This window comes from Corvus kubaryi, unplaced genomic scaffold (assembly GCF_017639235.1).
Source record: "Corvus kubaryi isolate FWS band 111438036 unplaced genomic scaffold, C.kubaryi_AGA036_p1.0 37265, whole genome shotgun sequence".
NCBI lineage: Eukaryota > Metazoa > Chordata > Aves > Passeriformes > Corvidae > Corvus > Corvus kubaryi.
Genome location: NW_024581080.1, coordinates 1,018,776 through 1,032,060, shown reverse-complemented (window position 1 = coordinate 1,032,060; position 13,285 = coordinate 1,018,776). Strand labels below are relative to the sequence as shown.

Genomic DNA, 13,285 nt, shown 5'->3' with positions numbered 1-13,285 from the left:
TGGATTTTTGTACAGGGGTGTTGAATACATTTGCAAAATTCTCAAGCATTCTGAATCTCAGAGTTTTCCAACTGTGTAGCAATGCTAAGCAGAGTTAATTAATTAATTATTAAAAGAAGAAATAAATAAAATACCTGAATTCACTGAAGGCAGTATAAAATACTGAAGTGGGGATTTTTTTCTTGATATGCCTAATATTAAATTACAAAATGCCTAAAATGAGCATTTAGACCAAAATCCCTCTTTCAGCTATGAAAAATCCCAACATTTCCTCCAGTTTCCAGGAAGTTCCTGCTCTGGGGCTGGAATTGCCCAGCCACATGAGCTGGAAGGATCAGATCTATTTAAATAGCAGCTCCAACTGTTTCAACATTCCTACATTCCCCTTGCCTCAAACCTGCACTTATTCATCGATGCTACTCCTTTTAAAATAAAAGGATACACTAAATATTTAAAAATCCCTGGGGCAGCCCCTGTAGCTGCTGTAAATTGTCATGGCTCCATCGACTTCAGTGCAGCTCTGGTAATTCACACCAGTGCAGAACATTACCCTCCCTCCTTCTCCCAACTTTATTTTAAGTGCATCTTTTATGGATTTCACTGCCTAATCAGTGTTTAGAAAGAATGGAGGGTTTTTATACCAGGAGCCAAAATCGGAGATGCTTTCTAAAGGAGAAAATTATAATAAACCCCCCAAAAAAGCAGAAAATCCTCTCAAAGGAACATAAATTTGGGACGTACTTTGTCATGTCCAATATAGCAACACACGGAAAATAACACTGGGAATAAAATCTTTGCTGCTTTCCAGGGCACTATAATAAAGCAAACAAAGGAACCCAGCTTTAAAAATATTTCTGCAGTGATTCCAGGGATGGTTCCACTTGTTGGCAGAGTGTTTTAGGATGAATTCTGTGAGATTGAGCACAACGTGGCTGGGTTCAGAAACAAGTGCATCTTGTTTTCTTTCTATTTCCACAATTTTTGCAGTTCTGAACTTAATTATATTTATAATATTCTAATATTTTGCCTCTAAAACTGTGGCTTGCAGCTAAAGTTCTCCAAATATTTTACTGGTATCTACAATGCTATCATTCTTGGGGAGCAGATCTTTGGTAGTGATAAACTTTTCCCCCTTTGACCATGGTACTTTCTGAGCCCAAGTCTATGAAAAAAAATCTTGATGAGGGAGAAGAGCTGCTTCCAGTGAAGGACTTGTTTGCACATAAATCAGAGTGGGACTGAGGATGTTTCAGCCCAACATTTAAGGAAAAAATACCTCTTAAATCTTTAAATCCCCATTTCCAAGTATTTCACCCCATATCCAAGCAGGAACGTTTCCACTGGGTTGGTTTCACAAGTGCTGCCTGCAGCAGAATTGACTGGTTCCAATTTCAGTCCAAGCCAAAGCCCCCAAACTCTGGTGGTCCAGGATCAGGCCTTCAATATCCTCTTTAAGCAAACTATTGGCATGACTTCACCAATATTTACATTTCTGCTACAACACTGGGCTGGAAACACACCTTTAGAGATGCTCATTTGCCTAAGACAAGAACATCAAGGCTTTAAATTATTTTCTACATCTTTTGTTGTTATACTTTCCCCTCTAATTAGATCTACTTGGGGAAAATGATGGTTTATGTTAAGAACAGTCCAGAAAAACCTAAAACCAAACCCAGAAAGCTCCCAGAGACAACCCCAGTCCTCCAAACTGAGCACCCCAGAAGCCTCACGCCAAAGCCAAACTTTCATCCTTTCCCCTCCTCGCACTTGACTAAAATGGTTTTAAAATTCATCCCTCAACTTCCCTCCCCTCACCCCGACACCAAAATAAAAAAATTAAAGAAAAAAAAAAAAATCTGTCTCTAATTTCAAACTCAAATAAGCTCACAGCATGGTGGCCTTTGTTTTGTTTTCTTCTGCCCAACTCCTCCCTGCAATTGCATAACAAAAGTGTCTAAATTCACACCATCTGGCCGATAAAGACACGGGCCCCAGTGGCCGCCTGGCCCAGCTGATTAGAGCTCCCGTCTAGTCTGAGCCTTGTGGCGAAAGTCACAGCTGTGGGGCTCGCTGCACTCAATACAACTCTGTTATTAGCCAGCTGTAGACCCTGAGACTACTTCTGTTCGAATTATAATACCTTTTAACCCTCTGAGCATTGAGGGCGTAGGGGGTTGCTGGCAGCAGCATAACAACGAGTTTCCTCTCAGTCGATAATTGGAAGAAAAGGAAGAGGATTGGGGGGGAAAAAAAGTTATTCCAGGAGATGAGGGTGTTTTACCTTGATTTCCATCCATCAGGATAGTGTTATTCCACACAAACCCACCCAATAGGAGCTGCTCCTATCAGGCCATAAGAAGCCAAATGAAAAAAAAAATTCAGATTGGAAATGAATAAATCGAGCCTCACACTGGAAGCGCTGAAAGCACTAATTATCGAGAGCTGAACTTTCAATGGCTATGACAGATTGGTGCAGCCGTATCAATATTTAGACAACTTTCCTGCTAAGCAGGCATCTGTCACTGTCTGACGGAGAGACGGGCACTTTCGGAGGCGCTCATCTCCACACAGCAAAAAATATCTCCATGTGTGGTTATGTACTGAAAAATCCCCCCCAAAAAGCCCTTCCTTCAACTAGGGAGGATTGGAAGAGGAGCAGAAAGACAGACCCTTCTTGTTTTCCTTTTCAAAAGCAGTAGGCATCAATTTCGACAGCAGAGTGGGCACAGTGCATTAAAATTTTATATACTGTTCCTAATGCAAACTAAACTAGGGGCTTTAAAAATTGATGCTGCCACTTAAGCAGCACACAATGAGGAAGATTTGATTATTGTACTTAAAAGAAATAAAATAAAATGTCAAGTTTAACTAGAGTTGGAGCCATTCCCCTGGCATTATTCAAAGTGATGTGTGTAATGCCTCTTCAGAATACACAGCATCCTGCTTGGAGATACTTCAGGAAAACACGACATTTAAAATCAAATGTCTTCATTAGGTTACAGAGCGCTTTTGATTCCCTCCACTAATCTGTGTTTTACATGGGAAGGATGTCCCTGAGTTGTAATTCTTCCTTGGTTAATCTATCAAGCAGCAGAGCTGAGAATAATCAGAATAATGGCTTAGATTTGTACAACGCTACCTTAAATCAAGCACGGAGAAGGTTTGCAGGCATCACTGGAGCTCGGGAATATCAAAGCTGAGCAGAGCATTTGATACCATAGAGGCAGGGAGAGGAAGCAGGGGGAAAGCCAAATTAATTTTAAATCAAACAAGTCCATTTGGATGAGAAGGTGCTGAAACGCTTGAACTTCCAAAGCAGCGCTGCGCTCTGTGCAGGGAGAGTGGAGGTGAGAAATGGGCTCACCGCTGTTACGTTATCACAAACCACGACCCAACTGCACAAGAAATCAGATTTTTCTTCTCTAATTTTCACCTGGTTATAGTGAAACCTTTCAACAACATGGATGCATATATACATACACATATATTTATATTTATTTATATAAACAAGTTCTAGACGTGCCCGAAAGTCACTTATACACCTTTGATCCTTGCCAATACGTCACCAGGTCCTTGTAAAGCCCACCCGATGCACCCTTCATATGTGATATACATTGTGTTTGGGCATAAATATGGAAATATTGGTCAAAAACTCATTTACTAAATTAATGAGAGCTAAGCACAACAGAGAAAAAATACACTTGTTTCATACTGAATACCTGATTCATATTATATTAAAAAGTAATGGAATTGTTGACATAATTAAGTACTGAAACCAAGACTTCCCCTTGATAAAAATTCTGTCCAAATAAGCTTCCCTCACTGCTACATTAACTTAAAAGGCTACTTTAATAAAAAACAAAACAACAACCAAGTAGCAAACTGCACCACTAAAAGCAGAAACGTTGAGTCCAACAGCTTAACCCTCTCCCACTGATACAATAAATCACAAACTGCGTTTAATAAAGGTCATGAGTGGGTTTTGCCTCTTGTTTTATGAAGGAACATTCTATGCACATTTTAGCACATTTTAATAGAAGAACATTGACTGTTTGCATTATTATATGCATTGAAAAAAAGGTTTATTTACCCGAGAACAGGAAAAGTAATAAGTTACCACGGAAGCACGACGTACATACATAAGGTACATGTAAGTTCAGACTTATACAAAAGTTATTAGAAACATCCTCGAGTCATTTCACCCTCTAATTTATAAATTTAAGTGCTAAAAATAGTGGGGGGCTTTTTGTTCTAATTAAAAAGTTGAAGGCCCCTAAATATTGTTCACATGTGTAGAAAGGAAGGGTTTGAGGGGTTTCTCTTTTGGGGGAGAACTGCCCAAAATTAAAGAACATTAATGAGGCCACTTTAATTAAGAAAATTAAAATATTTCACCAAAGCGAATTACATAAAGAGCATCTTGCAGATTCCAGGTAAAAATATATAAGTTAAACTGCTAATTCTCATAAGGTGAGCAGAAATTCTATGAGCAATAAGCATATAAAAGTCTTGATTCAAACAACACATGCAAAGGCCTACGTTAAACAAAAATAGTGCAGCTGTGGTTGCTGAATCTCCTGCAGGAAAAACAAATGGCACAAAAATAGGAACACCCCCCCTCAAAATATCTGTTTTGAACCCAAGCAAGCATTAACCACATGAAAAAAGAAAGTCTTCCTACACAAAGACCCTCTCTGAGTCAACAACAAAATAAACAAACAACAAAATCAAACTCCTCCTACCTAGAACTTCCTCGGAAAGGCTCTTCCAGCATCTAGGGAAGCAAAGCTCACAAATGATGTGTTAATAAAGTCATCTTACCTGCACATGACTTCGTGGGTGAGCAACACTCTGCACATCTCAGGATTCTTGTTCTGGCCTTCGTAAGTTATAGGCTACAAAAATTAAGAGAAGAGGTAAGCCAAGGGCATCAGGGGTTATTTATTCCTTAGAATGTTCAGATGTGAGGGGAAGGGTTTTTACCACTGCTCACCATCGCCTGCAAATAAACACCTTCCCCTTTATGTGCAGGGAAAACAGCTTTACATAAATATTGCTACAAAGTGGATAAAAGCCTACAGTCCACAGAGGGAAAAAAAAGAGACTTCAGAGCACAATTTTCAATTGCCCTCCAAAGCAGGTCTGCAATACAGCCGAGCGAGAGGCCAAAGTGAACCAGAGAAGGAAAAACACGCAGGGAAATGTTGAGCAAACAGGAAGGATGAGGTGGGACAGGACAGCATGGCCCAGATCAGCCCTGCTCACCTGCTTGGTGACGGAATCGATGAGCCTCACATAGAGATCCTGTTCAGTCCTGACACCTAGAGCAAGGAGGAACAGGGAGAAATAATGTTCTACAGGCATCTTGCCCTGAAAGTATCAGAACAAACCCATTTCGTGCCTTATTAGACACCCTCAGCATCCCGGGTGTTGCCCAAGCCCAGGTAAACTCCAGGGCCCATCCCTGCACTGAAGGGGCCTCATGAAAGGGAATTTCAGTGTATTTTGGAAATCACAGCACCTCCAGCCTGACCCTGCCTCGCTGCACAGCCCCCAGAAGGTGCCTGGAAAGGGCACTCACCGTTGCTGTAGAGCAGCTGGAGTTTGTAGTGTGTGCCGTTGTTCGTCTTCTCATTGCCTTGCTCCTGAAAGGGAATTTTAAAAAAGAGGGGGAAAAAAAAAAAATCCTTCCAGAACTTACACTTGGCACATTTAAAATGCAAGAGCTCATAATCATGATGGAAGTGACAACAAAGTTCATTAAAATTCTAAGAGGTGAATCCTCTGATTGGGATATATTAACCTTCTGGGTGACCCAGGACAAACTACAAAATACTGCTGACATCTTTTCCTGTAGGAGTTCAAGAACTTCTTTCCCTCTCTTATTTGCCATTATGCTCTCAACTTTTTCAAGGCAATACATTGAGAAGAATTTGTGCATTTCAAATCAGTTAATATAAAGCAGATTGACGGGGGGGGTAAACGCAGTGGTTTTTGATTTTACTGTGACCATTGCTTTGCAATAGTGTTATTTTGAGTCAATATTGATATTTGTTTCCTGAAGGTTGTGTTACAGGGATATTTCTTACACTTTTTAAAAAATGTAATTTCCTGTAAGATAGTTATTAATGATTCACAATTTAAAAAATCTTGTTCATGGCTAAGAAAGTAATTGAAAAATGCAAAGTGGTCAAGACATGGAATTAAAATCCAAAAGCAAATGCTTTTCAAGTCCTGCCATTGACTTTGGAGCTTTAGGAAGTACACGTAACCATGCTCAACAGATAATCTGACATATTACAGGTCAGATTCCACTTCTGTTCAGGTACTGATAAAATCCAGCAGATGTGGTAGGTACAAAAAAAATAAGCGCATTTATCCCCCATGTATTTTATGTATTTTATTTTTAGTGGGTGAATGAAATTCCTGATACAGAGCAGAGGCTTCTAACCCTTTTTTACTACAGTAGTACTCACAGGGCTACAGATCTACCCCAGCACCTGAACCTCGACCAAACCCTGGTTGTATTTTATTAGGGACAACAGGTATTAGAAGTCGGCAGCTCAGTGGGGGGAGAAGATTAAAAATTGGAGAGGAAAAGAGGAAGAAGAAAGGTAACGAGCCTTACTTTATCATTTTCTACAAAGTCCACAAAAGCTGTCCTCTCTATTTCCACAGGCTGCCCCTGTCTGTCGTAGAGAGCCAGAACAAAGTGAAAGAAATTGGATTTCCTCAAGTTGGAGGGTGGCTGCTTTTCAAAGTGGGCTCTGGACAAAGCTACTCCGCTGTGGAGGAAACACACGGGATGGGGTGAGGGGGAGAGACAAAGACATTACCAGGTTGTGCAGCAGTAACGGCAAAACAACAACAGAAAAGGCACAGCACTTTGGGACTGTCCCTTGTCACCGCCGGGCTGCAGCCGGGCGGGACGGGGCGATGCGGGCTCGGGGCTGGCGCTGGAACCCCAATTTCGGCGTGGCCCCGCTCCCTGCACGCCCCGAGGACAACGGTAATTTACAGAGAGGGGCTGGTGCTAAAGGCAGCGTGTATTTTCCTTCCTCCACTTATTTCCCTGCCTGTCACGCTCCTTGCTGGAATGCAGCAGGGTGGGAAGTGGCTGGAACGTGTCAGAGGGTCTGGAAGTGCTCTCTGCACATCCCGGTCCCGCTCCCTTTTCCTGTAGGAGAAAACAAGCGACCCTAAAAATCTTTCCTACGGGCAGGCTGTCAACGGGGGGACACCTCTGTTTCGGGCAGAGATGACTTTCGAGCAGAGCAGCCACTTCCCTCGGCAGCGGAGTTTGTCTTTAGTCACTGAATTACTTGGAAACGATTCCTGCAAATTGAAACTCTGATTTAAACTGAAAGAATTTAGATTCGGGTTAACCAGCCCTTGCGAAAATCTTGTCCCCGACTGCGGAAAACGTTGTGATGTTTCCCACGCGTTTCCTGGCTTGGAAAGATTCAAATGCTTCTGTTTACCCAAATATCCCTGACTGCAGCTTTCTTTCTTTGTGAAATTAGTTGTTGTTCCCTCTCTCTAAGGCAAATTTCTACCTACTGCGGAGAAAATAGGTGCACATGAGCACCTCCAAATTACTTAATAGACAGATTCAGTTTATGCCCCAGACTAGTTAGAAGTTGGACAGCTTTGGGTTTCAGTCCCCAGAATAGCTCCACAGCACCGGCAGAAGTATTTCACTCTTTCGGAGAACTACAGATGTTTCCCTGTGTTTTCCTTGCCGAAGAGGTACGGTGTGATCTCACCACATCCGCCACAACTGCACCTAGCTTGGGGCTTCCTCTCATTCTGCAAGTAAAAATTGGGATTTATTGGTTTGTTAGGGATATCTGGGAGAAAAACCCGGCGATGCCAGCGGGCAGCACAACGCGGCTGCACCTCTACCGCTCCCGTGGAGTCTTGGCAGGAGCCGTTTCCTTTTACTTTCGGTTTCCTTGAGGATAAACCTCTTCCCCCTCAACCGTATTTATAAAACGCTCTATCGACATTCATAAAACTCTGATAACTCCTCCCATGGCGCTTGGAAAACCTTGCTGCCAGATCAGGCCGGGGGTGGGGGCATGGATGTACTATTTCTAAAATGTCCCTGTTTCATCTGAAGTCCCCTCTGCTGTTTCATGCCCTTCACCTTGTCTCTAATACTAAATAAAACCCAGTTTGTTCCCGGGGTTCCCAATTTAGCCTTCCCCGACGCTACCACTTTTTTTTTTTAGGTTTTTTTTAGGTTTTTTTTTAAGCTATCCAGAAGGCAAGGAGAAAAAAAAATACCTAAAAGAATTTTCATCGTCTTACCCCTACTGGGAAGAGACTGGGAGAGTGTCCTGTGCCGACTTGGCTGGGAAGAGAAAATAAAAGGGGGGCGTAAAGGGAGATAACCCGCCCAAACAAGTGGAAAACAAACAGCCAAGCCCCAATTTCGGGCTGTTCAGTGGCATTTCAGCTCAGCAGAGACCTCTCGGACGCTCGGGCAGGTGCGGCATGCCCGCGGTGCTCCGCGGTGCCTGTGCCCTCCCCTGCTCCCTCGGACCCTGCTCTGCCTCCCCTGAACCCACGGGTGAAGATTTTGGCAATGCCCACCGTGAATTAAGCAAAACAAGATTGGCCGGGGGGCTGGGGTTTGACATCTACATTTAAGTTCATTCTAACTTGGTCCCCTTCTGTTCGGCTGTCTGGCCCAGCAAGCAGGGAGGAGTACCCTGGATCGCTGGGAACAACCAAGCCAGCGCCCCACACATGTTCCTGGGGCAGAAAATGAAAGGATGATCCCATCTCGCTGTCATCTGAGCCCCGCACTGGGTTTTAGGACTCCTGATGCTTTCCGGTTTTAGAGCGCTGCTGCCTAACTCTAGCTCCCACCGCTTTTCGCTGACTGGAGGAGACCAGGAGAGGGACAGAGAGGAAATAATTAAATTTAATATCAAATGCAAACAACAGGGAGTAAAGAAACGGTTTTCTTAAAAAGAAAAATAACAAGCAGGGGGAAACCGGGAGAGAAATAGTCACGGTTACCTTTGTGCTGCTACGTTTGCATCCACAACCCCAACGTTTCTGACCCAGGACCTGACGGAATCCATCTCAGAACCTAGAGATTTATCTTTCAGAATTGGTCCTCTTCCTAAAGTGTCTTGAATCCCAAACATTTAAAAAGTCTATTCCAACTAGCAACAGTTTCCTTCTGGAAGATAAGGGAGAAGGAAAAAAAAGAAAACCAAAACGGCGCAGCCTTTGAATCTGACACACACAAATCCCAGGAAAGTGAAGTTCAGCTTTCAAACCAACTTCTTCTGCTTTTTAACGCTACGTGTTTTTAACGCCTTCAAAAGGGGAAGAAAGTTTTTCCTCTTGCCAAGTAAAAGTTACGCTGATTCAGTCTTGCCTGGTATCATCATCTTTCACACGCAGGCGAGCGAGCCGCATCCAGAAACCGATCGCCGCTAACGAGGATCACCTGTTCCTCAAACAGACAACGGCGAGGAGGATTGATTGCTGCCTAATCCAGGAAGAAGGAAGGAAGGAGGGGAAAAAAAAAAAACAACCCCAGACGTGGGGTAAATTGCGAAAGAAAGGAAGAAATGGAGCTAAAGAGCGGCCGGTCCCACCCCGCGCGCGGGCAGCGCCGGCCCTTCCCGCGCGGCGGCATGAATGGGTTACACGGTGGGAGCGGGCGGCGCGCGGGGGGGCGGGGCCCCGCGCCATATAAGGAGATCTCATTTGCATCTCGCGCCGCGATTGGTTGAGCGGCGCGGCCGCGCTCCGCCCCCCGCGCGGCTCCGGAGCGCGGCCGGGCAGGGGAAGCGCGGGGCTGTCGCGATGGGGATGTCGCGATCGGGTTCATGGAGGTGGGTTGTGGGCATAGCCCCACGGCGAGAGGTGCTGCCTCAAACCGCACAAACTATGCCAAAGCAGCGGGACCGGGGTCCCGCCGCCCACCCCGGGACAGCCGGACCACGGGCAGGGGAACTGCGAGTTTGTCGTGATGGGTTTATCGCCACAGCCCGGCAGCCCCACATCAAACGGTGCTGCCCCAGAACGTATAAACTGTGCTAAAGCTGCGGGACTGGGCTGGAAGGAGCGCGCCCGACGCCCGCCTCGTGGCTGCCGAAGCCCGGGCAGGGGAACAGCGGGCTTATCGTGATGGTTTATCGTGATGGTTTATCGCGATGGCTTATCGCCAGGGCCCGGCAGCCTCACCCGGAGCGGTGCTGCTCCAGACCGCACAGAGTGCGTGGAAACCGCGGGGCCGGAGCGGGAAGAGCGCGCCCGTCCCGGGACAGCCGGAGTCGGGCACGGGACCCGCGGGCTCATCGTGATGTCCCCGCAGCCTCACCCCGACCTGTCCTGCCGCAGAACACCCAAACTGTGCTGGGAGTAGCGATCTCTGTCCGTCTGACCTCGCCGCCTTGCCAAAGCCGCCGCACGGGTAGTGGCCGCTTCGCTCTCAGGCGCGGGATTTAAAATGAAAAACTGCTCAGAGGGAGAAGAAATGGGTCTGGGGGAGGGTTTAGGCAGAGGCTGCCTGCAGGGCAAGAGCCAGCCGGAGACTTGCAGGCACCCAGCAGAGCCCGAAGTTACACCCTGAGAGCTGTCAGGTCTCACCTTAAAACTTTTTGTAACATCCCATGTAGGCAACATTTCCCATTAAAGGAAATCGGAGCTCTTCCCAGCCCGCTCCGTGGTGAGCCGAACCCTACTACGTCTGCATTTATTTTAGTTTATTTTTTTAAACTGCTCTGCCTTGGTGATATTTTCCTCCCGGCCCCTTTTGTATTCTGATCCGTGTATAGATCTGCCTCTGAAATCTATATAACACCAACGCGAAAACAGATTTCAAGACAATGAATGCAAATCTGTGCTCAGAGACCATCTGCCAGATGAGGGAATCAGATGTTCGGTAGTTAAAGGGACAGCGCAAGGATTTCCTTGACTCATTATGTGCAGCTCCTCTCTTTAACCTGCTTTATCTGTTGTTTTTTGGGTTGGTTTTTTTTAACGGGATAGAACTATAATTTCCATTTCAGAATAAATCCGAACTCCTTCCATCCACGTTCAGCCGCGATTCAAAAAGCCACCCATTAAATACTAGATTATTTTCGCGGAGTTTCATACAGTTATCTCCAAAAAGAATCTGAAATTAAAATCTTCCCATAAAAGTTTCATAAAAATATATCCTTAATTCAGGCACGATTGAGGGCAAAGCCGGGACTCGGATTTATTCTGTCTACATAAGTGACAGACATGGTATTGGATGAACTAATACATCTCACCCAATCTTTGTTCAAGGAAATTTGCCATGCTAACCCACCTCCCCAAATTGATAAATATGCAGGAAGTGATTTTGCCAGGTTAGCAAAAGGCGAGGCTGGCGTTATTTAAACGTTAGAGAAAAGCAACAGCAGTTTGATGGAGCTATAGGGTGGAGGCCAGTCTTTCAAGATACGATCTTAGCATCTCTGAGATGCAATTTCTCTGTATTAAAAACCCCAAACCAACCAAACTGGGTAAGATATTAATAAATAATAATAATAATGATAATAATAAAAAGTGAGAAACCAGAGCACGTAAGATAAATATACAGGCGATGGTGAGGCGTATTATGGTGCGGGGCTTTTTTACCTTTTACAAAAGACGTGGGTACATTTTCTCGAACAAAAGCCTCCTCTTTGTACTAAGATCATTTCTGGCTATGCCACTCTGACCGTTCCTACGTTTATTCCTAAACCCGGGGCAGGGGCGGAAGGGGAGGGGGAGGAATTCCCTCTCGCTGCAACCTTGGCCGATGCGTTCACAAGGAGAGAACGCTCCCTAACAAACCCGAGCCCATCTCTCCTGGAGATAAAGCCGAGCCTATCCCCGCAAGGTCGGGTCCAACCCAGCCACTCTCTCAGCCCCAGCCCGGTGGCTCCAGCCCCGCCAGCGCCGGGAACAGAGGGGACTCGTGTGCCGTGGCCCCGGGGGACTCCCGCTTTTAGGGATTCGTGGCGGGTCAGAGGGCAGCGCCGCGGGTCAGGGGGGATGCGCTCCCTTCGCCCCAAACAGCTGCCACCAGAATTTGGCACTCGAGGCACAGATGCAGGGAGCATCGTCCCCTCCTGTCCCCGCGGGGGCTGTGGCCGTGGGGTGCCCCCTCCCCACCATCGCGGGGGGCCTGGGGAGCGGGGGGGGAGCTGCACCGCTCCAGGCAGGGGAAGCGCTTTCGGGGTAGAATTTGCTCCCCCGACCAAGTTTCTCACCTTTAAGATACGCTGCAAAAGGACACGAGTCCTTGAATACTTCTGAAATTATAGACTCCTGCTCTAGATTCCCCATTTCAAGCCCAAATTATATTTAAACAGAGCGAAAAGCCCATCTCCCAGACTCTTCTGATGCAAATTCACTCAGAAAAAAAGCAGCGTTTATACCAGTGAGACCGCCGATAAATCTGGATTTGCACTTAAGAGGTTTCCGCGGTTCGGCTCGGGGAGTCGGATCCAGCGGCAGGTAAACGGCACCGCGGAACTCCGGGACGGATGGGGGGTAAAGAACCCCCAGAACAACCTTTCACAGCCCGGTAAAGCGAGGGGAGCCTCCAGCAGCGCATCCGCCGTGCCGTAAATACAATTACAGACACAAACGGGAGCCGAAGGATTGGGAAGGGGCTCCGGAGCCAAGAGGCGCCGGGAGCGGCTCTGACTCCGCGGTTCTCCGGGCGAAGGAAGGGGAAAGGCGTCGGGCCGGGCAACCCTCGCATCCCCCGGGCTCGGGGGTCCCTCTCGGCAGCCTCCGAATCCCCACAACTTTCCGCCCCGCGGGTTTCATTCTGCGAATCGCTTCGAGCGATTTTCTTCCTCGGACTAAAAAAGAAAAGGAGGGGAAGGGGGGGGGATTGGAAAAGCAACTGGTTCGGTGAGTGCTGATCATTTCCTTCTGGAGGAAGAGCGATTCCCCTCCAGACTGCCGCACTCGTTTCCACATGCCGGGGTCAAAATGACAGGTGAGGCAGATCTGACGTGGTAAAGAGAGATGCTTGTCTTTGTTAGCAGGTTTTTAACAGCGTCGTTTCATACACCGGAGTCAACTTTCACTCCTCGGCACATCTCAGCAACTCCCAGCAGGAAGAAAGATGGATAGAAGATACTATTTAACCCATTTAAAAGCAAAACCTTAAACTACTATTGTTTCTTCTCACATTTAAGGGGAGAATGACAGAAAAAAAAAAAAAAAAAACAAACCAAAAAAGCTAAACTAAGCCTAAAGATGACACTTCGAAGGAAACGTTTAACTCTTG

General features: G+C 46.1%; 1 protein-coding gene across 2 annotated transcripts in view; it reads right to left on the bottom strand.

Annotated features, from left to right (window-relative positions):
• EBF2 (EBF transcription factor 2) overlaps positions 1-9,648 on the bottom strand; it is a 122,743-nt gene extending 113,095 nt beyond the window's left edge. For both annotated transcript variants that reach the window (XM_042024773.1, XM_042024774.1), the window contains exons 1-5: positions 9,031-9,648; positions 6,629-6,785; positions 5,582-5,645; positions 5,266-5,321; positions 4,822-4,895 (exon numbers count right to left, since the gene is read on the bottom strand). In XM_042024773.1, coding sequence (XP_041880707.1) covers positions 4,822-4,895; positions 5,266-5,321; positions 5,582-5,645; positions 6,629-6,785; positions 9,031-9,161 — 482 coding nt within the window. In that variant the 5' untranslated portion in view covers positions 9,162-9,648. The remainder of the gene's footprint in view (positions 1-4,821; positions 4,896-5,265; positions 5,322-5,581; positions 5,646-6,628; positions 6,786-9,030) is intronic.
• Positions 9,649-13,285: the final 3,637 nt, after the last annotated feature.